We start from the raw sequence: 26,384 nt of genomic DNA on the forward strand, positions 1-26,384 counted from the left end.
GTGAACAGGGCACTGCCTGCCACCAGGCACTGCTCTGCCCGGGTTCCCTGGGGTCCTGAGGCCTGGGGGCAGCCTGATAGCTGGGGGGCAGGGATGCTCTGACGGCCCTCAGCTCCCGTCCATATCGATCCTTCCACTTGGAGGACGCGCAGCCTAGGCTGCTTTAGTGCTGGTCTTTTCCCAGGAAGCCCATGTGTGCCCCACATGTTTCTGGTCTTTGAGATATGGGAGGGGCCCATCCTGGAATTGCTGCGAGGAGTCAGTTGGAAGTTCTAATGAAGGAAAGACCCTGGGCAGGAAGCTCTGATGTGGTCGTGCTGTGGGCCCCTGATGGGGCTCTGTCCATCCCCAGGCCAGCCACCCACTGGTGGAATGAGCCCGTGGGGCCCTGTGGGCCCCTGGGCTGCCTCATTTCTAGGAAACTAATTCTCAGCTATGGGCAGCACCTGCGCCCTGTGGCCCCCTGTGGACCGCCCGGCGCTCGAGTGGAAGAGAGTGAGGAACAGCACGTTGCAGTAAAATGTTCTTACTTCCCCTGCTCCCCCATCTCCCCTGGGTTGCCCTCAGCGAGGGACATGGGGTCGCAAAGGACAGAGGACAAAGGAAAGAGCCCAACTGCAGGGCAGGCACCAGCTCTGAGAATCTGCTTCTTTTGGCCCCTAAAACATGAGGGCCTTTGATCTGTAAATTCCTCGTCTTCGGAAATTGTCTGCAGTCAAATGCTCTACCCCTGAGCTACACCCGCCCCCGCGGAAATAGTCTGAACCGTGACAAACGCCCAGTGGTATTTATCAGCGTATCACCTGTAGCGGGCTCAGAATGGGAAGACCCTGCATGCTGAGTGACAAGAGGGAGGTTGAGCTAATCACGGCCGCCACATGTTGCAATCCTGATGCTGTAACTACAAGTGTGAGTAGATGATACCCAGGGCGCTCAGGACGTTGAGCGGAGAGCACAGACCAGCATGAGGAGTTATGGAGGCAGCACGATCTCATCCATGACCTGGACATCAGAAACAGGCTGGCAGGAACCATGCTGAAGTGCTAACAGTGGCTGTCTCTCAGGAGTGGAAAGGTGGAGATTATTTAATCATTAAAGAATTCTGTATTTTCCAAGTTATCCCCGCTAGGCAGGTAATACCTTTATAATCAGAAAAATAACAAGTATCAACTTTCAAACAACAGAGGCCAAGCTTTGGGGGAAATTCCACTTACTCACCCGGGGTTTGATGTCCAGAGGTGTGGGGAGGCGTCTGGGGAAGCCCGCCTTCCCCACCAGCCAGTAGGTCTCCTTGAAGCCCCTCCCCTGGAAGAGAGAGGAAAAGAGTTGCACGTACCTTCTCAAGCAGAGAGCTGGGGCAGAGACAGCTGGGAGGAAAGCAGCCTAGAGCCTGGAGGCAGGTTGTCTGGGTCCAAATCCTGGCTCTGTCACTTCTAGCTGTGTGACTTTGGTCAACATACTTCACCTCTCTGTGCCTCAGTTTCCTGAATACCTCATAGAGTTGTGAGGATTCAATGAATGAATATTTATCCGTTAGAGAAATAAATAAATAATGAATCATGAGTTCTATAACCAGCAGTCATGGAATGCTAAGATCCCAGGATTCTGTGATTTTCCCAAACTGTTGAAGGATACAGTGGTCTCCCCTGGGATGGGGGTGCAGCTACCTGGGGGGTCAGGATGGGCTGCCCTAGAAGTTTCACATGCCACCTGGACCAGGGATGGGTATTGCCCCTTGGATCCCCCAGGTCAGCCCAAAGAACCTGAGGTTGGCATACTGCCCTCCCGACTCCCACTCTGCATCCCCTTCTGTCATCAGAATCCTCTGTTGCTTAGGATATCTAGTGCCTACTCCCCCAAACAAGACACGCCTGCCCTTACTCCACTCGCCCATAACTTCAGCCTCCAAAGCAAAGGATTCCGCTTACGCTGGCCCTCACAGGCTGTGTGACTTTGGACAAGTTACTGCTCCTCTCTGAGCTGCTGCTCTGACATTTCACCGTTTAATGAAGTGAGACCCGTGGAGCCCCCCACGGGAATCCCCCAATTTCTGGGGCCCAGTCGCAACCCTGGGCCTTTAAATGCCCCAGCTGCTCCAGTCACTCCAGTAGGCCTGGCTCTAGCTGAGGAATTGGGGAAATGAAAGGGGGTGGGGTAGGAAGAAAAGTCATTCATAGGATGGTACCATTACCTTACTGAACGTTAACATTAAAAAAAAAGAATGCAGACGTGACAGACCAATTTCTGCCTTTGAGGGCAGATGGGCAGGTAAAACCCAACATCACACTGACAACATCAGAGGGCCAGCTGTGGGACTGGTGGGTGCACAGAGAAGGCATGACAGTTATTTCTGGGGGAAAGAAAGAAGAAAAGTAGAGATTCCTGGGTCAGGGCAGGCTTCAGTGAGAGCTAAGTTATGTGCTAGGGTTCTGAAGGATGAGTAGGAGCCCAACAGTGCTATGGAGAAGGCACAGGCTTTGGAGCCCCCAGACCTAGGATTCAGCTGTGTGACCTTGGGTAAGTCTCTTTGCCTCTCTAAGTTAACTTCCTCAAATGTAAAATGGGGACGTGGATCCTCCTTTCATTATTTCTGTGGTAATTTCTGTGGTAATAAATATGTTACTATCTGTGGTGCACCAGCGTGCTGCCCAGGCAGGTCATCAAGGGAAGTAACTTCTCTGCCCCGGCCCTTCTCCTTATGAGGAGCCAAATGAGGGAGGGGCTCCCCAGAAGAAATGTTTCCTTAGAATTTGGGGAGCGAGGAGGACATTAAAGGTGATCAGCTCCCAGGCCGGCATTTCCTTTAGCCATGTCAGTCAGACGAGACTCTCTCCTGCTGCCCGCAGAAACTGGACCTCTGGAGACATTTCCCATCAATCCCAGGAAAGAAAGTCTCTCACCTTTAGCTCCGTCTGGCCTCTGATATCAATTCTGTAGCCTTCATCCAGGCTGAGCAGTGTCTGGGCGGTGCTTATGCAGACATGAATTCTGTATGCTGAGAAGAAAGGTGGTAGTCAAGTTACCACCTGGTGACAGCATACCAGTGTTCGGTAAAATCATTAAGAGCCTGTAACAGCCCAAGTTCCAGCCAGTCATACACACAACTCTGATGCATGCAATACCTTTTGCCTGGCCCTCTTGTCCCCCTAGTAGATTGCTGGGCACTAAAGTGGAGGTCTCAAGGGAAAGGAAACTACATGGATTGATTGTTAAGGAGAACTCAAGATGAAGTCAGAACGCTAGGAACATAATCTCTACTTGTAGGGAAGTCTTTGAAGGCTGAGCCAGTGCAGATAAGCAGTTATTTTTCTTTTAAGGGCAGGGCTCCCCTCTAGGGCCATGCATCTGATTAAGCAGGATACGTACTGAGCGACATTAGGGAGCACACGATCTGTGCAGCCAGGAGCAAAGGCTCAGTTTTTTCAGCTGCTCTAGCCAGGCCATCAGAGAGGCTCCTGCTGCCAGCAAGGGTCTAAAACGGCATATTTTTTTTAATTGAAAGGGGTGTCCTCATTGGAAAGATGGGGAAACCAAGACCTAGAGGAAGAGCATTTTGCTCAAGGACACTAAGCACACTGGACCCAGTCAGGGTGAGGACCCAGGTTTCCTGCCTCTGGAGTCGTTGTTTTCCCTGCAAATTCTCTCATGACATCATCACAAAAGGCCTGTGCAAAGTTAAAAGAACCAGTGACATACATCATCTCCTTCTAGTTGTTTTACTGATAACTAGTGTACGCTGCCACCAGGCGGTGATTTGGTTACTAAGCACTGTTTCAAACAGCCAGGCTGCAGGGGTCCTTGAGAGAGTCCTTCCCTGGGCTTCCCTAGCATAGAAATATGAGACACTCATGTATCCCTGTAGACTCCATCCGGGATGTGGTGTTAACTGTGTCCCCAGAGAGGCAGTACTGAGACATGGTGAGACCCACAACCCCCGCCATGCAGGGCTCTGAAACTCAGATGTGTCCAGTGAGCTCCAACAGGTCCTGGACCGAAGAGAAGTCTCTACAACACTCTTGTCCCCCCAGTTCTCCCCAAACTGCTGTCCCCACCCCACATCTTGGGCTGCAGCTGGGGGGTGAGGATGAAGCTGTATGGAATCTCCAAGAACACCCAGAGAGGAGATGACATCTATGCCAGGCTCTGGGCTGGGGGTAGGGGGGTACAGATAAATTGGAACCAGGCTCTGCTCTTAGGGTGCTCCCAGCCTGGTGGGGAGATATGTATAAACACTAATCAGTGTTGTGAAGAGGGAAGCACCAGGGCTGTGCCAGCCCAGAAAGAAGACTCTGACCCAGCCCAGAGGACTTCCTGGAGGAGGCAGTACCTAAACTGTGTCTTGAAGGATGAGAGAATGAGTCGGCAGGGAACAGCAGGCGCAAAGGCACAGAGGCACAGAGCCCACATGCCTGTGGGAAACTGCAAGTGGCTGGGTATAGACAGAATACAAAGTGGAAAGTGGTGGGAGATGTGGCTGGAGAGAATAGCAAGGGCCTTGGAGGCTATGGGGGGGGGTGGGGAGTTTGGAATTTATCCCACAGGTGAAGTTATGGAGGGAGGAAGGGGTGAGGGCACGAGAAGGATATTCTATAGTAGAGACCCTGAGGTCTCTCCTAGTCCCCTCCCAGCAAATATTGAGTTGTCTGCATGACCACAGAAGGTCTCTGTTCTGCCTCTTCCATCAGACTGTCAGCTCCTCAGCATGGACTTAGATGACCTTGACAGATGCTGAGATAAAAAAATATATATGTGTGAATCTGAGCATCACAGATTCTTTGATTTATGACATCTTAGAACCTTAAAATAATAGAAGAAAAAAAGAATTGTAAAAATTTTCTATTATGGATTTTTAGAATCTCAGGATTCCAGAAGCACGCCATTGGGGTTGCCCCAGCCAGCGTCCCAGGCAGGGTTGGGAGACTCCCGCAGCCCCAAGTCCATAGCTAAGTGCAGTCCAGCCCTGATGCGAATGGACACAGTGGGCACATGCCTCATCCGGAAGTCGCCCACAGAGCTGAGGATGTCCAAGGCCATGTTGGTGATCTCAGCTGCATGCTGGCTCCTGTTGCGCTGGGGCAGCCCTGTTGCCACCATTTAGGCATCCCCGATGGTCTCCACCTAGAAGTCACAGCCTTCATGCTCCAGGACAAGAACCCCCTTCCTTCAACTGACCCACATCCCACACAAGGCCACCTCTCTGGAGCCCCTGACCCAGCCCTCAAGTCTCTGGTGAACAGTGCCATCCTTCCCAGGCCTCCCATCCCAGCCGCTCTGGCAATGATTGGACCTGCACATTTCAGATCACCTTTGTCTGAATTGCAGGTCTTACCTCTGACCCCAGACCATGAGCTCCTTGGCAGCAGCCCTGGGCGCCCCATCTGCACAGCACCGCAGCAGCAGATCAGGGCTTCCTCTGGAGAGGAGTACATGTATGTTGGATATATAACCTATTTCCCAAACGCTTGGCCTTCCAAGGTGTACTAAAAGGAAGGTAGCGTTTGAAATCCAAGAGATGTGGATACAAACCCCGGCTCTGCCATTTACCTTGGTCAGGCCACTTCGCCTGTGCAAGCCTCAGTTCCTCTTATATGAAATGCATATTAAAGATAAAGAGGTAAGAGCCGGTTTTGTCACAGATGCTCAATAAACAGAGACTTCTCTCGTTACCATCATCATCATCACCATCACCATCACCATCATCACCATCACCATCACCATCACCATCATCACCATCATCTTCTCCTGGGCTAATGCTTTTGGAGACGATAGAATCCCAGAGTCTCAGAATTAGGAGGGACTTTAAAGCCACCCACTTGCCTCCCCGTGGCTGTCGGTCCTGCTCACGTCTCCTTCCTGAGGTGGCTTCTTCTCCCTCGGGGCAACTCTGATTTACAAAAGTTGAGTTGATTGGTAACCTGCCTTTCACCTGCTGGTTCCAGCTCTACCCCCTGAACTCAAGCCACAGTTCTTCCCTATTCTGAAGCTCATTATCTATTCTGAAGGCCCTGTTCCAGGTGCTGGGGACACAGATGTATACCGTGGCCTTCTCCCCTGCCACAGGCCAGGCCAGCCAAGGTTGAAGATGGCAACTCTACACCCCAAGTCTTCCCATCTGCAGGTTAAAGAGCCCTGCACTGCCACTCCTACAGCGGGCACATGCCGGCATCCCTCAGAGCTGTGGATCAGAGCTTTCCCTCTGGCCAGGCATAGCCGCTCTCCCTCAGCACCTGGTAGACGGTAATAATAATGACGACGCTTCTCGTGCCCACAGGGGGTGCTATAATTCAATAAATTTCTTTCACACACCATTATCTGTGGACTGTGCCCTACTACCTATGTCCCCCAGCTCTTTCCCTCACCCAGAGTATCCCTGCCCCGATACCGGGAAGTGATCTGCCCTAATCATGCCACACTCTGCTCATATACTTAAATTTGCTCCCTACAGCAAAAGGCTTAAAATTTACTCCCCATGGAGCTAGCAATCAGGGACTCCCATGATTTGCAGAATTTCCTGACTTATTCCTAACACTTGCTCCTGGTTCCCCACGTTTCAGCCAAACGGGAAACCTCCTGCTTCCTGCAGAGACACTCAGCGCTTGCTCACCTCCAGGCCCTGATGGTCTAGTCCCTCTGCCTAAGATGGTCTCCCCCAGTCCCTATCTGTTGAGATCCAAGCCGTCCATCAGCCCAGTTTTCACTGCATCAAGTCCATTAAATCTCCCCGGTCACCAGCTGGGGAAAAGATGTTTCCTTCCTCAGTGCTGTGACTTCCATCTCCCTCCCTCCCCATCATCTGCACTTACTGTGGGCTGGCCTGAATGCGGCTGGGTCAGGCGAAGGGCTGCCCCCCACTGTGTACATTTCCACAGAGGAGAGAGACCTCCCACCCCACGCCCCTGGGAGAAATATGAGCAAGCCCTGGCTTTCCCTCTGCCCACACCCTTCTTCCCCGCAGGAGGACGAATGCATTATCTGATTGGCAAGATTGGAAGAAGGACTAAGTAAGTGCTCCCTTATTACTCATATAACCAGACACTATTCCAAACCCTTTACAAGAATTAGGTCTTCACAAGAATTCTGTGAGGTAGGTACTATTACTCTTGCCATTTTGCAGACAGAAACTGGGCCAGAGAGGTTAAGTCACTCGCCAACGTCACACAGCACAGACTTGAACTGGTTCGGTCTAGCTCCAGAGCCCATATGCTATGCTGCCTCCTGATGCACATGGCTTGGGCTCTTTCTCTCTCTCTGTTCTAACTCCACCACTGGCTTGCTGTGTGACCTTGGGCGAGTCACCCACCTCTCTGAGCCTGTATCCTCATCTGTACAGTAGGGATAGTAATGCATCCCTCTGAGGGGCATTTCGAGGGTTAAATGAGATGTCCTGTGACAATCCGTAGGCCAGGCCAGTCCTCTGCAGACATTTAAGTGGTACATCTATACCCTCTGCAATTCTGTGCCTTCAGGGGGAGGGCTCAGCGCCTGCACGTGCTGGTGTTCATCGTCGTGTTGGTATGAACGACAGCACTTCCTCTCACACTGCTTAATCTACAGAACCACCCTGAGCCATAGGCACGTTCACCTCTGTTTTACAAATGGGAACTTGAGGCTCAGAGAGGTGAAGTGATGTGCCCAGGGTGGCTCAGCGGTATGGCCGGGGCCATGCCCACCCGCCGGGCGGAGTGGCTGAGGTGAACCCTCTCCTCTCCCGCAGCCCACTCGCGCCCTGCTCCAGAGTTATGTCCATGAAAGTGCTCACTCAGCGCGTGCTGGGAGGGAACCACAGACCCCTGTGGAACCAGGAAATGATCGCCTGGCTGCCTCCCAGCCCAGACCGGATTGAAGAGCGGTAACCAGATCCCGATGGGACGGAGGGGAAACCAAGGCTGCCGCATGAGCGATGAGAGACGCGCTTGCACATGGGGAGGACCCGGCCTCCTGTTTCCCCACATCTGGATGGGTGTGCAGGCCTTGTTTTATTTCATTTCACTCTGCCAGAAAGATGCAGACCTCTTGGCCAGAGTTCAGAGCAGATCAGAAAGCGTGATTCAGAGCTGGGAGGGACACATGTGTGAGAAAAGATTAGCAGGGGAGGAAGAGACAAGGTCAGGGGTGACTCAGGGCACATCAAAGCTGCAGGGCTCAGCAAGACGAGATGAGGAATCTTTTCCTGGGGCCCACGGTAGCTCTGGAGGCAAGAGGGAAACTCAGCCAGCATGACAGAGAATGCCTCAGACCATGGGCTGGGGCAGGAACGGGGAATGGGAAGGAAGGTGTGTGCTAGGAATTCCAGTGGCTCAGGTTTCCGCGGGTCAGTGTGGGGCAGTGGACAGAGCTGGGCGGTGGTGGTGGACAGGGCACTTTCCTGTCCTGGCTCTGTCACCTACCAGCTCTGTGACCTCAGGCGAGGCACTTCCCTCTCTGGGCCTCAGTGAGCTCCTCATTTAGTCAGCACATGTTTCCTGAGGACCTACCGTGTACTGGACATTGCCAAGCACTGGGGACAGAGCGGTTTAGGTTGAAACCAACAGGTCCAAGGGTAGTTATGAGAGCATCACACAGGAGCTCCTAACCATGTCTGGGAGGGCAGGGAAGCTAACTTGAGACCAGGCGGGAGCAGAAGGGGAGAGAGAGCAGGGTTCCAGGAGGGAACAGCATGTGCAAAGGCCTCGTGGTTAGAGAGAGCAAAGCTTGTGTGAGGAATACAGAAGACTGCAGGGGCAGAGTGCGGAGATGCAGTGGGGCGGGGCGGGGGGGCAGCTCCTGGAGGGCCTTAGGGGCCGCTACGAACCTGTGACTTTATCCTGAGCCCTGATGAAGTGGGGTTACAGGACCAGAATGCCCAAGTTCAAGTCTCAGCTTCACATTCTGCTGGGACTATGTAATTAGACAAGCTGCTTAACCACCTGTTTCTTCATCTGTAAATTAGGGGTGCTATTATCTACCTCATACATTGTTATGACGATCAAATGGGTTAGTACATATAAGGCATCTAGACTGTGTACCAGTGTCTGGTATACAGTAAGCACTCAATAAGTACTGGAGATTCCTGTTGTCGGGACACTGTGTGTAATGCTACCAGCAGACTTCCTCGCACCTCAAAGAGTTAGTTCTCTCCTCTGAAACTTCCTGCCCATGCATCCTTTCCATCCTGGCTTCAGCCCAGGGCCTGGCCCTCCCCAGTCCCGGCTCTCCTGGAGGGTGGTGGCAGGAAGGGGGCTGGCATGTCACAAACGAAGGCTAAGGCCAGGGGAGCCAGAGTATGGCTGTTTCCTGGAGCTTCCTCCCCACCTCATCCACTGTGTCTGAGGCTGACCTAGGACCCCCCAACAATTGGATCAGAATAGGGGCAGGGTGGGAAGGCCCCCAAAGCAGGCGTAGAGGGTAGAAAGCTATTCACTTTCACAGGCTCACAGTTTACACAGCACTTCTACCAGGGGGAGAGGATCTGCCCATCATCTGTGAACCCCTGGGACTGGAGTCATTATTCCTGTTTTATAGATAAGGTCCAGAGAGGGGAAGACAAAATGACACACAAGCTGGTGTTCAGGGTGGGACTCAAACCCAGAATCGAGAGGTGCACAGGGACTAGATTGTGGGGGATCTTGACAGCTCTGCCAAGGCCCCTGCTGCCCACTCCATCGTGTCCCACCCACCACCCACTCCCACCACTGGCCCACTTCATGTCTAGCCATCACAACCCATTCAGCATCCCTCCCAATTACTAGGTCCACCCTCTCAAGCCTCAAGCTTTAGCACTTTATTTCCCCATTGCTTGCCTGGAGCAATCACACCCAGGCTGGACAATGCTAGGAAGACACCTCCTCCAGGAAGCCTTCCTTGCTCTTTACGCATCTACTCCTAGCTGGATTTGGGGCCCTCTCAGCCTCTAGCACTGAGAGCTCGCCAAGGGCAGGCACAGAAGCTGACTCACCTGTCGGCCCTTGCCTGGCACAGGTTGAATTTCTTTTCCCCACCTCTTAAATCTGGGCTGGCCTTTTGACTTGCTTTGACCAATAGAATATGTCAGAAACGGCAATGTGCCTGATCCCAGCTTAGATCTCAAGAGGCTTCTGGGCTTCTGCCTTCTCTCTCAGAACTTTGCCACACCATGTAAATAATACCAACGCACCTGCTAGAGGGTGAGATGCCACGTGGACCAGAACTGAGCTATCTCAACAAAGGCTCCAGAGTCCAGCCAAGATCAGCAGTTTCCTCTCACCCACAACTGACCACAGATGTATGAGTGAGACCAGCTGAGTCCAGAGACATTTCCAGCTGGACTATAGGCTTGTGAGCAATAATAAATGCTTATCATTTTACAACACTGGGTTTGGGGAGCTATTTGTTACACAGCAATAGCTTACTAATAAAAAATGCATAAATAAATGACAAGAAGTAAATGTATGATGCAAACACAACATAGAGGACGGAGAGATGGAATGCCTGCCTCTTGGTCCTCTCACCTTATACATGTCATGGTTGCCCAGAACAGCATCAAACAGTGTGTAGAGGTCATTGAGCAAGCCCACCACCTCAATGGGCTCACTCAGGGCTGAGATGGTGGTAAAGCCTACAGTGTCACTGAAGTATATGGTAACCTGGTCAAAGTACTCTGGCTCCACAGTCGCCCCCATTTTCAGAGCTTCAGCCACAGACCTGAAGGGATGGGAAGGGCCAGAGTCGCAAGGTGGGAGGACCATCTTTCCACAGTTGGAAGTGAGAGAGGGATATTTGGGGGAAAATCCTGGGTTGAGTGTCAGGGGATCTGGGATAGCTCTGTTGGTGTGCTGGCTCCCCTCCAGCAAATACCTGCCCCTCTCTGGACATTATTTCCTCTGAGGTCAGATGGGGGACCCTGTGCCTTGTCCTTGTTCCCTAGGGAAAGAGGCAGCAGAAATTCAACACTCATGTGCCCCAACAGTGCCTAATACATGTAAGCATTCTATTAAAATATGTTGGATAAATAAACAATGAATGAACTGAATGAATTAATGGAACCCAGATTTACTGAGCACCTACTATGTCCCAGGTCCCATGCTCAGAGCCACTGAGGCTAGAGCCACAACCAAGTCCACTCACGGCAGGAGCATCTGAGAGAGCAACCTTTCCATCTTCTGTCTCTCCAACCCCAGCTCCTCAGTCCACTCCTGGATCAGGTCCTCCAGGTTCTGGGAATACTTCTCCAGCATCTGCAGCATAGAGTCAGCAATACTGGTCTTCTTGCCTTGGTTGATGCTTTTGAACTGAAAATGGAATGAAAATCCCAATTTGTCCATGAAGGTCAGCACACTTGGCCCTCAGGTTGAGAATCTGGACCACAGGAATGAACCAGACATAGTCCCTGCCTGGAAGAGCCAGATGGTGGGGAGCAGATATGTAATAGACAAGGGATAGCAACTCTGACAAGCGAAAGCACAGATGGCTGGGAGGAAAAATGGGTTGGTTCTCTATGAGGTGAACAGGCAGGGAGAGGACTTTGCAAAGGAAAGTTTGCCCAGCATTGCATCACCATTAACAAACACATTGGTTCTCACAAAAACACTGTGGAATAGGCATTCTTTGTTCTCAAAGATAAGTGGATGGATGGATGAAGAGATGGGTAAATAGATAAAAGCAATGTATGTAGATTATTTACGTATATAATCTATTTCTTCCTTTTTATTTCTCTTCCTTTTCAAAAAATTGTTTACAAAATAAAATAATAAATATGTAAGGGCGCTGGGACCAAAGGAGAGTAAAGGTTAAAAAAAAAATTGTTAATCCAGGAGTGAGGTCTATATGCAAGATGCATGCTAGAATTTGGTCACAATTTTGGATATGAGCTTCCTAGCAACAAAGCAAAGAGGGAAATAGAGATTACATAATCTATGGAGTCCATAAGACAATGGAGTATTAAACTAGTTGCTCAAAAGGAACACAACTACTGCTGGTGCTGAGCAGAGAGAAGTACCTCTCTTAGGTCTTCATAAGAGGACATTCACATGTTGTTATAAATTGTACCTTCAACAACAACCTTATAGGAAATATGGCACCCAGTTTCCTAGGGAGACTTCCTAGAACCTTCCCCAGTATGGTTTGCACCTTCCCAAAGTGCAGTCAGTAGGAGAAGCAAATTAATGATGATCAAAGTGATGGGGTTCATTCCTGTCTAAATCCAGCATCTCGACCTTTGTGTGTGTATAGGTGTGCATATCCAACCTTCATTAATACTGCTTCTCTCAGGCAAATGTCTGTAAGGCAGGTAGTAGCAGCAGCCCCTGAAGAGCACCTATTTTGTATTGCTCATCAAAAGCAGAGGCATAAGCTTTAGAGGTCAGTTGCCTTGAGTGTGACAGCTGCTGACCTTGAGACAGCAATATGGACAAGAAGCTGACTGTAAGGTCATCTCTGCAAGGAAGGTCCCCATTTTATAAATTAAGACACAAAGGATCTGAGAAATATAACTTGCCAAGGACACCATAATGGTGGAACAGAGTTTCAAACTGAGGTCTATTATATATTAATGTTATCACCAGCCACCCCTCTGAATTATTTTATCATTTGGAATGTGTTTTCCATTGTTTCCCTTGCATTGCCCAGGAGCAAAATCATAGGATCTACAAATAACAATCACTTTCTTCTTCCTTTACAACATTCATTTTCTTGCTTAATTGCATTGGCTGGTACTCACAGAACAATGTTATATGAACATAGCCCAAGTCTTTCGACTTCAAGGTCAATGCTCTTTCTCCTCATTCCCTCCTCAGAAAATTACTTTTTTTTTTTTTGGCTTGGTTATTTCACTTGATGGTCACACCGACATGTCAAGTTAGACCAGAGTTAGTCCCTCTAGGCATCACCTAAGGAGATCTGAGGCTCAACAGTGCAATCAATTTGGCCAAGATCAAGTAGTAGGTAAGTGGCAGCATAGATCTGAATGCAGGCCTTCTGACCCTGAGCCTCCCCACAATGTGATGGAATTCTCACCTTCTGCATGTGAAGTGTATCATGTGCCTGTATCTGTCTTCTCTGCCACTGAGCCTTAGGCAGGCTCACCCCTCACCCAGGGCAACAGCTTGCTCCCCCACCTCGCTAGCTATGGCAATCTCTGACCCCTGGAAAGATTCTAGGCTGGTGTTTTAAGAACTGGTTGCTCGTCCTAGCTCTGCAACCCACCCTCACAGAGGCCACTGAGAGCTCATTCACTCTGAGGTCCAGATTTCCCATAGGACACCTGTGTGCTTCTCCTGTCTTCCTGCCTCTCTCTCCCTCATCACCTGTCTGGAAGCCCCTCTCGCTCACTGAACCTGTCCTTGGCAACGTTCCACTGTGGCTGGGGAGTGCAGGGCAGGAACGGGAGGCACAGAGATGTCACCTCAGGCTTGATGGGTTGCTCTGTGGGAGCCATTAGCCTGCTCAGTCAGGCCCACACACTCCACCACCGCCCTGAAAACTCGTACGGGCTTGCCTCCCCCTCCCAATGCAGTCCCCAAGGCAGGCCTGGGGGGCCCCAGTCCCCCTCACATCTTCCATTCCCTGATGCGGGGAACCAGCGCTGCCTACACGGCCACAAATGGCTCCTCTGCTCTGGTGCCAGGAGGCCCGACACAGGGTTGGGTCCCCCGCATCAGCACTGCAGAGACAAACCTGGGTTTGGGTTCCAGCCCCACATTTCACTCCCTCACTTACCTTTGGCAAGTCCCCTCACCTCACTGTGCCTGGGTTTCTCTCTTGTAGAGCCCAGATAACAGCAATGCTTCCTCGGAGAGCTGTCATTAGGGTTAAATGAAGTAAGCACAGCACTTAGCACGGGTCTTGGTGCTCAGGAAGGCAAATGTCCCTGAACCCAGAGTTCTGAGAAAGCTTTCCTCAGATGGTGGACCTCAGCCCTCACCCTCAGCGATGACGATGCTGGCCCATTGCCCCCTTTCTGCACAATGGTTCCAGGCCCCGGGGAGAGTGTGGGGCCCCCGCTGGGGAAAGTGAGGTGAACCGATCAGCCGTTTCTTGCAAGCAGCCAGCTCCTCTGGGGACGCTGACCTGGGTATAGATCTGGTCCAGGTTGGGTCTGTCCTCCGGAGCCTCCTCCCAGCACAGCTCCATCAGCTGGATGCACTCAGGTGGCCCGTGGTCAGGAGACACCAGTGGCCGGCACAGGCGAGGGGGAGACACCACCTTCCTGATGATTTCTGCAACAAGCACGGGCCGGGCAGTGGGGCTGAGGTCCTCAGGAGGGCTGGTGGGAAGGGGTGGGCCTGGGATCCTGAGACGGAGGGCAGGGTGGGCCTGTGGGGTGCAGACATCAGGCCCCGAGGGTATTCCTCAGCCCCTTGATCTGTGCCCCGGGACGTGCTGGCCAGTGGGCCAGGATCGCTGTTTTCCTGGGTCTGCCCCAGTGTGGCTGGGGAAGGGGTCTCAGCCTGGGAGACAGGTGAACAGGGTTTGAATTCTGGATCCGCCACCACCTCTCTATGAGATGGTGAACAAGACAGCAATCTCTCTGAGCCTCAGTCTCCCCATCTGTGAAATGAGCTTCATAAACTGCCTTCTTAAGAGGGGTGCTGAGGGAGGAGATGACAGAAGCTAGATCTCGGGGTACTAGGTTCACTCCAACCCCTGAACCCTGCACAACTTGTTACTGCTCTGTTACCAGCAATGACCACGAATGTGCTCGAGACCTGCGCAGTGCAGCTCTTTCTACCAGCCCTGCCACCCGGAGGCTGTCTGGTACCAACTCTCCACAAGTGTGAAGCAAGACTCTGCTTATCATTATCACCATCATGATGACTCTTCTCCCAGGACCACCCCTGCTGTGGACCTTCCTGTCCCCGCTCCACGTGATGAAGACCACAGACTAAGTCCAGATCAGACAGATCGACGATCCAGCTCCGTCTCTGCCACTCGCCATCACTCTGTGCCTCGGCTTCCCCACCTAACAACCAATGGAAATAACCCCACCTCGAGAAGCTGGAGTGGGGCCTGGGGGAGCTGAGAGATTCACAGGAGCACCAGGAGGAGGTGAGGCTGGGTACCAGGCTCAGGCTCTCGGCGGCACAGGAGAGGACTTCGAGATGATCCACTTATATTCTGTACACGTTATGCCATCTCTCTGAGCCTCAGTTTCCTCACCTATCAGAAGGGCATAATAATAGTACAGACCGCACAGAGCTGTTAGAGGTATAGCAGGTTAATCTCTGAGGAGGGCTGAGATCCTCCTCAGAGACGGTGAGGAGGTGGGTCCCTTGGAACCAGTGAGGAGAAGGTTCTTTCTGGATTTCCCTTGGCTGGCCTCCTTGTTGGGGGCAGCCCATGATTCACTGTCCCATTTTACAGACAGCGAAACTGAGGTTCTGGGGTGGTGAACTAGGTCACCCACAGCCACAGGGTCAGTAACAAGCAGATGCTGGAACTGAGCCTGATCGCCTCCCAGCCTGCACGATTTTCTCTGCCCAGAGGTTCCCAGTCTGCAGGCATCAGACGCTGAGGGCCTCTGAGTAAAGGGTCTGGGAAGCTGTATGTGCTTGCAAAGGAGTGTGTGCAGATGGAACCAATAATAGATCACACACACACACATGTCCAGCTCTTTTTCAAAAGTATTTGGATGGTGTTGTGATGAGTAAAATACAGATCCATTTCAAAGTGTTGCTGATTTCAGAGCAGATTTTTGTCTTTGGGCATTTCCTCAGTCGGCGGATATTAAAAGTCAAATAGTAGCGTGTGAAGCTCAAAACTTTTTTGTCATTAAAGTGGAGTCCTCACAGGCAAGCATGTTGGGAAACCCTGGCCCAGGCCAGGCCGGGTCTCGGGCTCCCTCCCCATGCCGAGCCTGCTGTCCACACCCAATGCATCACTGTGATGGACCAGCCCTGCTGACTGCTGACCAGGCAGGCTGCACATCCAGCTCCGTGGAGAACTTGCTCCGTGGATGACTCCAGGACATTTTAGGGCAAGAGCACTGAGCTCACCCAAATCCTAGACCCATGGCTTCCCGCTAGGGAGTCCCTTCCCCTCTCTGAGCCTCACTTCATCCATCTCTGAAAAGAGTGCACTAGCCCACCTCACAGGGTTGTCCAATGGAATAACGCATATGAAAGTGCTTTGGAAACCACAAGTATCCCCCCCAGCCACCACAGGATCTTAAAAAGATGTTATTTCCAAGAGCAAGGAGGTCTGCTTCCAACTGGGAGAGTCAGGAGAGAACATGGGATTCCCCACTAGCACACCCCTAAAACCACCCAGTATGCCAGGCACTTTGTCTAAGGCATTTCACTGAATCCTCACAAATACTCTGAGAGGCAGGCATCATGGTCCCCATTTTACAGATGAGAAAACTGAGGCTCAGAGCCTGAAAGAGATTTATTCAGAGTCACAAGGTGAACTGGTGTGGAGCTGGTCTCAAGTCCGTGTCCCCCAAAGACTATGCTCTTGACATTTTACCGCCTGAGACCAGGAAAACTACAGCCAGGGAGTAGCAGGTCCGGGACTGACAGCCCAATCCAGGGGTGACCCTGGGGTTCCAGACCTCGTCCCTAAAGCATGAGAAGCCCTGCACGGTGGCATGGCTGACAGACCCATCCGGCTGGTCCCCCCTCTCTCAGCAGGCAGATGTTGCCAGGGGCGGCGGAGCAGTTGAGGAGAGTTGAACAAATGGCACGACCAAGCCCCTTCCCTTCCCACTCTTCCACCCCATAAATCTGGGGCCTGGAATGCTCATTATTCATGGAGCAATGCTTTGTGCAGAAAAGAAGCGAGGCCAGGCCTCCCCGTGAGTTAAAGATCATCCATCTGGGGTGGGAGAGGTGGTGGGTTCTGCTCCATCCCTGCCTGTACTGCAGGCCGAGATGCAGGGTATCTGTGAGACAGGTCCCTGGAACTGGACAGAGGCAGCAGGGGGACAATTAGAAGAGCAGCCTAGAGTCCAGGGAGCCCCGACAGAGAACATAGAAGGGGAGGAAATATTTCTGAAGTTGGGCCCTGGCACTGGGGTCAGAAGAGAAAATGCCTAAGACCAGGTGATGATGAGGAAGGTGTGCGTGATCACACCCACAAGCAGGGGGACAAAGATGCTCTTCAAGGAGCCCCATTCAGGCAGAGGACCAAGCCCCCAAATACTGAGCAGACTGGTGACATCAGGCATGGACCGGATGTCTGACACATTTTAAAATCTGATCCCCACTATAAAGATGGGAAAACTGAGGCTCAGAGAGGGTAAGTGATTTGCGTAAGGTCATGTGGTAAGTAAATGAGCCAGGGGGAGTACTGAGGTCTACACAGACTCAAAGTCTGTGCTGGGCAGCCCGGTGGTAAGGGCATGAGCACCTCCAGACACGGCAATGACACTGGGAGAGGAAGGAAGGGGTTGGGCTTATACCCAGGTCTTTAGCCCTGGAGCTGGTCAGCTGCCATTTTGGCAGAGCTGCTGAAGGCTGCCTGGTTTAAGTCAAAGAAACGCAATTCTTGCTGTCAAACCAGGCAGGTGTGTCTGTGTGGTTATTTTCAGGCCCCAATTTCCTGATGCTCACAGAGCTCCTCAACTACATGGGGCCTCCGCCAGAGACAGGCCAAGGAAGGAGGAGGACGAGGCTGTACCTTCCGCTGAGAGCCCTGGGGAACCATAGTGCGGGCCCCAAGTCAGCACCTCCGGCAGGATGATGCCGACGCTGAAGGTGTCTCCTTTGAGGGTGCCCCGCCCGGGTGCCCCGGGCCCCCGCAGCAGCTCCGGAGCTGTCAACAGCAGCTCTGCAATCACAGGATGAGGCCACACAGCCGTCACCCACTGACCACCCAAGCTGGGCGGTACTTCACACATGTGGTGTCATCGTCCTCTCCCTACAGCCCCAGAGGAGGGAGTTGCTTCTGTCCTCCCCCATTCACAGGTAAGGGCCCCGAGGCTCAGAGAGGAAAAGCCATCTACTCAAGGTCACACCACAGGAAGTACCGGAGCACCGGACATCTCCCCCTCTCCCCTTGCCTCACAAGCACCCAGTTTAAACAGAGGCCTCAGAACCTACTGGCAGCCTCCTGCCCACCCCTGAGCTGACCCTCCGGGGCTGGCCGGGGGCGGGGAGCCCACTGAGCGTCCAGGAGCTCTGCATAACCATGGTCAGTGACCTTCAGCACAAAGCATCCAGCCACCACACAGTTTCGGGACTTGAGGCAGCCATGAGGGAAATGCCGATGGTGCAGATACCACACACCCTGGAGTGGAATAATGGGGGTCCCTTAGGCCTGTGGTGAATGAAAGGACCCCTGCTCTCTCAGAATTCCCACGGACCCCAGGAAACCTTCCTGCCTCCCCCTCCCCCTTTGCCACACTGTCAGATTTTTCTCAGTTAGACAAAGTAGAAAGAGCCGAGGCCTAGGAAATCTGAGCATCTCTTGTCTCCCTTCCCTCCCCATTGCCTCCACAGCTCCAGGTTTGAGAAGGGTTCTCACACGGATCATATCCAGCACCAGGGAGGCCTTCAAAGTCCAGTCCAGCCGCAGAGCCTCATTCCGCAGCAGGTCCTCCAGGCTGCCCCGGGCACAGTGCTCCAACAAAAGAGCACTGACCCCAGGGGCCACAAAGAAGCCCAGGAAGGTGGCAATGTTCTCATGCCACAGCTCCCGCATCTGCCAGGGCAATGGTCACCTTAGCAGCCCGCAGGGGACTCTCAAAGTGTGGACATCTGACCCCCAGTACTTAGCACCCAACATACAGCTGAACACAGAGAGGCATCAGAAATGTTGGATGGATGTGATGGGTGGATGGATGGATGGATGGATGGATAAAGGATGAGCGGATGATGGATGGATGAGTGATGAATGGGTGGGTAGATGAAATGGGTGGTTGGGTAAGTAGATGCGTGGATGGTTGAATGAATGAGCCAGAAATGAGTGTGTGGAAGCACCATGGATGAGAGCCAACTCCACAGAATAGGGACCTCGGCCTTTTCTCAACCTAAGTGACATCATGGACCTGGAAACTGTGCAAATTCTCTGCCCAAGAGTCAGAGACTGACGAGCAGAAGAGCAGAAGAGATCAGGCACAAGATGAAAGCAGTCCAGCAGGTCAGAAAGCTCGAATCCAGCCAGCAAGGCTAGCATTCGCCCAAGCAGGAAAGATGAAACCATCGTCTAGCATGGCCTTCCTCACAAAAACAGTTCAGGGGTCAACTAAGTGGAGGGAACCTGAATACTCTTCCCCCTCCTTAGAGATTTGCATGCTTATTAGCATACGCAGTGAGGGAAGAATGGCCTCAAATCCTTAGACAGCCCTGCTGTCAAGAGCTTGGGCCTCTGACCCCTCCCCTTGAACCTGAGCAGGCTCTGTGACACTGTGACCAACAGAACACGGTGGAAGTGATCTTGTGTGTTTTGGGTCCAGGTCTTAGGAGACCGACAGCTTCCATTTCCTGTTTGTTGGAGCCCTCTCAGCTGGAGGCCTGAATGCTCGTAAGAAGTCCCTCTACCCTGAGTCACCACACTGGCGAGCTCACGGGGAGAGGCCCTGAGACCATCCACAGTGGGAAGGCATGTCCTGATGAGTCCTCTCTTCCAAGCACCCAGCCAAGGCCCCACGCATGCAAGTGAAGACATCTGAGGCCTTCTAGACAGGGGGTCAGCAAACTTTCCTGTTAAAGTCCAGATGGTAAATATTTTCGGTTTTGCAGGCCTTGCAATCTGTCACAAATACTTCTGCCATTGCAGTGTGAAAGCAGCCACAGAGGGTTCCATAAACGAATGAGCATGGCTGTGTTCCAGTCACATTTTTTTCTACAGAAACAGGCAGTAGACTTGATCTGACCTGAGAGCCAAGCACTGACAGCCCATTTACAAGCCGAAAATCCACTGAGTGACCCCCATACAGGTCAAGTGGAACCAAAGAGCTGCTTGGCCGAGCCCTGCTCAAATTTCCTACCCACAAGATATCATAAAATGGCCGATGCTTAAAGCCACTACATTTTGGGATAAGTTGTTACACAGTCATAGGTAACCGGAACAGCATATTAAAGGCTCTGAGAAGTCCTGTGTCTGAGCCAAGAAACTTCCAAACTCATCTGCCCACAGATAGAACCTTTTCTTTTAAGAAACATCTGCACGAGTTGATTGCAAGATTCCCACTGGGAAATGCCTCACCTAACCTCCAGACACTGAATCTCTCCGAAGCTGATTCCAGATGGTGGTGATGTTGGAAATAATAATAAAATCCGCAATTTTCCAAAGGCACTCTACTTGCCAGAGACAGTTCTAGGTTATTTCATCAATTCTCTCCAATCCTCATAATTCCCCTGGGGTAGATTTCATTAGCTCCATTTTACAGGAAAGCTAAGTGTCCTATGGAGGCAGGATTCCATCTCAGGTCTTCCTGACTCAAACCTTATGCTCTGTCCTCCATCCCACAGTGCTTCTCGGGATGGTGACCATCTCGGGGGTGAAGGGGCTTATGTGAGTAGTGACGATAGGTGACTGGAAGCTCCCCGAAGAAAGGAATCCTGTCTCTTTTCTCCACAGCTCTGTCCCCAAAGCCCAGAGCATAGGCGGTGCTCAAAAAATAGTGGACAAATGAATGCGTGTGTAGAGGGATGGAGGATACAGTTGAGGTCCTTCAGTGGTGCTGACGGTACCATGTGAGGATAGTGATGAAGAGGAGTGTGCCCCTGGTAGCCATGGGGATGATCATATTGGGGTGGCGATGTGCCGTTGGGGAGCTGGTGTGGGATGGTGACAGTGATGGTGTATATCTGTGCTGACAATGGGGCAGTGATCATGATGATAGGAAGCACTTCCTTTTTTGAGGCTAGAATCTTCTGCATTGAGTAAAGACCAGTCCAGACTGGTAAGGGTCTCCTGACAGCACCCCGTCCGCAGCCCACCCTCCACGCCCTCTGCAGCTCTACCTTTCTCAGGAGGCTGCGCCAGCTTCAGACTTCTTCAGCCACACCCACTCTCCCTGTTTAAGAAAAGACAACAAGAGTTCACCCCCTGCTGGTCCCCAACTTGGGCAAACCCTCCGCCTCTCTCAGCCTCAGCTTCTTCCCCATAAATGTGCTCTTTCTGTGTGCTTCAAGCCAGGAAGAGCCCGGCCAGCAGAAACTAGTCAGACTTTGTCTCCTTTGGTTGACAGACCTCAGTTCTAGTCCTCACTCCACCACTTTCTAGCTCTGCGACCTCAGACAAGGGACTTCAGTTTTCTGAACTTCGTGTCCCAATTCTGTAAAGCGAGGATGACACCCACACCCACGTTGAGAGAGCGAACGAGACAGCGGATAGAAAGTGTGTTAGCTCCCAGCGCCGAGGTCGGCTTTACTCTGCAGGCCTTGGGCACCTAGGACACCCCAAACCCAGCGAAGTGAGGGGCTCTCTGTGACCCAGGAACCCTAGGGGAGGGTGAGAGAGGCAGGGGCCTTGGGCAGGGGCTCTGTCCTCACCCAGGGCTTTCTGTAACCTCAGCTTTCTCTCCCCACCCGCCCCCGTCACTGATGGATTTCTGCCTCAGCCTCGCCCGCAGCTCATTCAGAGGAGCAGACAAAACATGCTTTGTACATCATTAAAGCCTCCTTTCAGCAGAAGAGAAAAATGATGGGATTCCCCAAGGGAGAAGGTGGAACCGAAGAAGAAAGAGCCTCATGTGGCTTCCCCTAGAAATAATTAGCCCGGTTCATCGACCGGGGGGCACGGAATAGGAGAGTCAGAGCAGCAGTCAGTTGTTGAATTTGAGAACCCAGCCCCCGAGAAATCACAGTGGCCTCAGCAACTTTAAAACCTTGCTGGTCTCACCTCTGACCTTCCAGCTTCCCTATCAGCGGGTGGCCCAGGCTCTGTCCGGAGGCCATCCTGGGCTGGGCGCTGCCCCACACTCAGGGCCTCAGGGACCCAGGATCTCACTGTCCCTTGCCGAAGCAAGCAGGAGGGTGACCTAGGTTGGCCCATTGCTGAGAGAAGCCCCGGGGTAGACCCATGCAGTCAGTGCCCAGGCCCAAGCGGCCAGGGACCGGTTGTTTCCCAAGGTCAGGTCACAAAACACGTGTGACTGGGAGCTGGGAGTCCTGCTTCCCACTTCCAGCCCTGCCACCGACTTGCTGTGGGACCCAGGAAAGTCGCTGTCCCTCTCCCCGCCTCAGTTTCCCATGCTATAGCAGGAGTGGGGCATACAGAGCCCCGAGGCTCGTGGATTCCCTTGGGCTCTCCCACACTGATGACAGCTCTTGAGACCTGAGCAGGGAGGTGGCAGAGGTCCTCACCTGGTACAGAGCCACACTGGTGGGCTCCTGAGGGGCTGGCAGGCTCCTTGCTGACCCCTGGGCCACTGACCTCAGGCTCCCGCCATCTGTGACACTTCTTGATTCACTTGCACTGTCCACGCGCAGCCTCCAGAGGGCGTGGCCAAGACCCTAGACCGGCTCTGTCTGCCGCTGCCCACCCAGCCCGGTGCCTGCCCCACCCACCCATCTGCTCAGGGGCCGGTGGATGAAGGTGAGCTCCTGGGCTGTCAGCAGGATCCAGTAGGGGCCCCGCACGAGCTGCAGCTGCTGGATGCTCAATCTGGAGGTGAGGAAAGTGCAGGACAGAGAGGATGGTGCAAATATCACTCCCCCCATCCGGCTCCTCGGATCTGCCTCTGACCCAGAGCCCTCCCCCGTCCTCTCCCTGTTTCCCTTCCTGTCTCCCCATCAGTCCCAGCTGGGCTGAAGGGCACCACTGAGCACTGTCCCCCAAGAGCCCCTCGGCCAGCTCAGGGCAGGACCCTAGGCCTGATGTGCCTTTGGGTCCCTAGCCTCGGTGTTTCCAACTCACCTGGAGATCTCTCGGGGTGACAGCTGGGGGCAGACTGCCCCCTCCTGGATATGGCCGAGGCTCAGGGAGCACAGAGGACTTCAAACCCAGGAAGAATTGTTTTCCAAGCTGAAGAGCCCTGGGGGTCATCCTGACCAAGCCCTCACTGTACAGATGTGTAGCCTGAAGCTCAGGAAGGATGGAGTCTTGTCTGAGGGCCCAGGCTTCTTCCCCAAGTCTCAAAGGACCTCCCAGGAGGTCCTCTGCCGGCCTTGATAGGGTCCTAACTGAAGCTCTAGGATGGACAGGAGGGTGGGGAGGTCCTGAGGTCTGGGACAGAGGATGGGAAAGCTCCCTGCAGATGCCAGGGCTGTGTACAGAGGAGAGGGCCTGTGGGGTGGGGGGCACAGAGGGACAGAACGAGGCTCAGATGCACGGGATCTCACCTGATGAGGCAAGTGAGGGCCTGCCGGCCAGCACCAAGACACAGGTCAGGGCCAGAGCGAGGAAGCCGCCTGGGGGCTGCTTACCTGTGGGGAAAGCAGGGTTGGACATGAGTCCCAACAGTAACAACTGCATATGGAGCTCAGCCCCTTCTCTCAGCTCCTGCTACCTACTCCTGGGTCCTCCTCCGGGATGTGAGGACACAAACCCCTGCCCAGCACCCTCTCCAGGGCAAGGCTCAGGATGGCCCCAGACCAGGAAAGTCCTACCTGTGGACTGGTCATCACACACAGATGTTGATTCCCAGCACAGCTGTTAGGGTTCTCACCTCAGGCTCCTGGCCTCCAGGGGCCCCACAGACCCTGCTCAGACCCCATGACTGTCCTGACCACACTCTGGCCCTTGTCTGCCAGCATGTCAGGCTCTTTGCACTAGACTGAGAGCAGCTGGACAGCAGAGCCTGTTTCTTATTCATCTCGGGGTCCCCAGGCACCTTACAGAGGGACTGGACAGGCAAGATGCTGAATAAATACTGTGGATCCCTGTCAATGATTATCCTACTTCTTGCACACTCCCCACGATGGGCCACTCACTACCTCTTTTGGCAGCCAATTTCAGTGTCATTCACTTTGACTGTTAGAAGCGCCCTCCTTACACTGAATCTAAACCTCTCCAGCCCTCATATCAGGATTGGGTGTGAAAAGGCTGCTCAGGACCGCTGGGCAAGGTGGAGAGGGCTACTTTGCTTAGGCAACCCCAGCTTCTGCCTGGGCTGGCAAGGTGGTGAAATGCCAGGCCCTATTCTGGAGAGAGGACATTGACCTCCAGTGCCACAGAAGTTGGGGGGAGGCACACCTTCTTCCTTTGCCTCCCTCCCTTCCTGTCTTTTGCTGAAGGATAAGCACTGTCTGTCTGCCCGCCGATGAATCTCTCCCAATTTGAGTTAAGTCCAGATAATAATAACAGCACTGAATAGCTTGTAGTACTCACTATACTATCGCACATTGTATTGCAACGAACACCTATTCTAAGGATGTCACGTATTTCAATTCAGTTATTCCGCACAACGACCTCTAGAAGTAGGTACAGTCATGACCATGATTTTGTGGAAGAGAAAGCAGAGAGATAGGCAACTGTCTGTGAGTGGCAGAGCCTCGGTTCAAACCCAAGAGCCTTGCTCAGGCATCTGGGCTCCCAACCACCGCCCACGCTGCCCCTCACCCAGGCTCCTAGAAAGGAAGCTTGACTTGCCATCTGGAGGAGGTGAGGGAAGGAGCATAGACAGGAAAGCGGTCCAGGCCTAGGGAGCCACAAGCACAAGGGTTCTGAAGCAGCCGTGTACCTGGTGTATTCAACGGGAGGGCAGAACCACATGTGAGGAAGACGGAGGGCAGGGAGCTGAGGGCAGAGAGGGCTCTGGCTGGACTCCGGGCAAGGGAAGCTTCTGCAGGCTCTGAGCAGGGGACAGCCAGATCTGACTGTTTTCCGAGGATCCTCCTACCTGCCACGGTGAGGTCCAGGACAAGAGCAGAAGCAAGGAGGCCTGCAGGGAGGCCGCTGCAGTAACCTAGCGAGAGACGACGGGGGCCTGGAACAGGGAGGAGACAAGGGAGTGGTGAGAAGGGCTCTGCTTCTGGGCGAATTCTAAAGATGGAACCCCAGGGTGCTGCTGACAGGCTGGGTGTGGGGTGTGAGGAGACGAGGGTGCCTGAGCCTGGGGGAGGATGGGGTTGCCATTACCTGCAGTGGGGAAGACGATGGGAGGAGGCCAGGGGGCAGATCGGGAGTTCAATTTCAAAGTCAAGTTGGAGATGCCAATTAGTCATCCAAGTAAGAGAGGCCGCTGAACCACCTACACTTGGAGTGTAGATCAGGAGGGTAAGAGGATGCCCTCCCAATGCCAACTGCAATGGTCTGTGCAGAGTAGCTCCTAGAAATTATGTTCAGTGCAGAGGAGTCAGAAGGGCCTTGGCATCACACAGAGGAATAAATCCTGATTTTATCATTTACTAGCCCCTGACCTTGGGCAAGACATTTAACTTCTCTGAACCTCAGTTTCCTCATCTGTAAAATGGAGATGACAATAGCTATACCTGGCAGAGCTGTGGTGAAGACTAAAATGTGTAGCGTATTTACAATGAGGATAGTCATTGTGGTGAGTAGGTAATTAACTAGGCGCTTATTAAACAGAATAGCTATTGTCATCACCATCACCATCAGCACCATCTTTGGATCTTTGAGGAGAGGCAGGTGTACTGGGGTGTAAAGAAAGCTGGACCAGGAGGTGGAGGCCTGAGCTTCAGCCCCAGTCCTGCCCCTGCCCCATTCAAGGCCTCAGCCTCGGGCTTCCCTGGTGGCGCAGTGGTTGAGAGTCTGCCTGCCGATGCAGGGCACACGGGTTCGTGCCCCGGTCCGGGAGGATCCCACATACCGCAGAGCGGCTGGGCCAGTGAGCCATGGCCGCTGAGCCTGTGCGTCCGGAGCCTGTGCTCCGCAATGGGAGAGGCCACAACAGTGAGAGGCCCGTGTACCGCAAAAAAAAAAAAAAAAAAAAAAAAAAAGGCCTCAGCCTCCCCATCTGTAGAAGAAGCCGGTTTGCAGGGCTGGCCAGACCTGAGCCCTCCTGGCCTGTGGTGCTATGTTTCTCCCAGCTCAGAGGCCAGGGTCTTGGGGAGTACTGCTTTTCTACCAGTCTCTGAGGGACCCTCTGTACACTCCCTCCTCTTCCACTGTGATGCTCTAAGTGGTCTCCTAACATCCCACTCCAAGGGATGAACCCCTCAAAGCAGCTGGGTTTGTTCTGGGCTCACAAAGAGCTAATCATTTCTTGTTGGGAACATAGGCATATACCGCTGATATTAATGACAGACACCTCTCCCCTCAATCTGTACTTCCCAAAGCACCCGTGATCCACTCCTTTGCCTGGTGCTCCTAGAGAACCTGATGAGAGACCTCTTATCCTCTTTTCCAGAGGAAGAAACTGACTCTGGGCAGGGCAGTGACTTGTCCAGGGTCTCACCAAAAGTTAGGGCTGAGTTGGTCCTGAGCCTGGCTTCCCACCTCCCAGCCAAAGACAAAAATCACCTCTTTTATTGAACACCTAGAACATCAGAGCTGAAGGATCCTGGAGATCTAAGCATCTGAACCAACTCCTCCGTGTACAGATGGGGAAACGGGTACAGAAAGTGGTGTGGACTTCCCTC

At 52.9% G+C, this 26,384-nt stretch overlaps 1 protein-coding gene across 1 annotated transcript; it reads right to left on the bottom strand.

Moving 5' to 3' along the window:
* Positions 1–1,152: 1,152 nt before the first annotated feature.
* Positions 1,153–25,332, bottom strand: LOC101274865 (guanylate cyclase D-like). Its single transcript, XM_012536693.2, is given in 16 exon segments — positions 1,153–1,305; positions 2,901–2,995; positions 3,851–3,954; positions 4,949–5,118; positions 10,467–10,659; positions 11,083–11,246; positions 14,023–14,171; positions 17,572–17,721; positions 18,024–18,180; positions 18,418–18,594; positions 22,410–22,506; positions 22,759–22,768; positions 23,184–23,267; positions 24,683–24,769; positions 24,856–24,921; positions 25,275–25,332. Coding segments are annotated over 16 exon segments (1,893 nt in total). The 3' UTR covers positions 1,153–1,173.
* Between the last annotated feature and the right edge of the window lie 1,052 nt (positions 25,333–26,384).

This window comes from Orcinus orca, chromosome 8, assembly GCF_937001465.1.
Source record: "Orcinus orca chromosome 8, mOrcOrc1.1, whole genome shotgun sequence".
NCBI lineage: Eukaryota > Metazoa > Chordata > Mammalia > Artiodactyla > Delphinidae > Orcinus > Orcinus orca.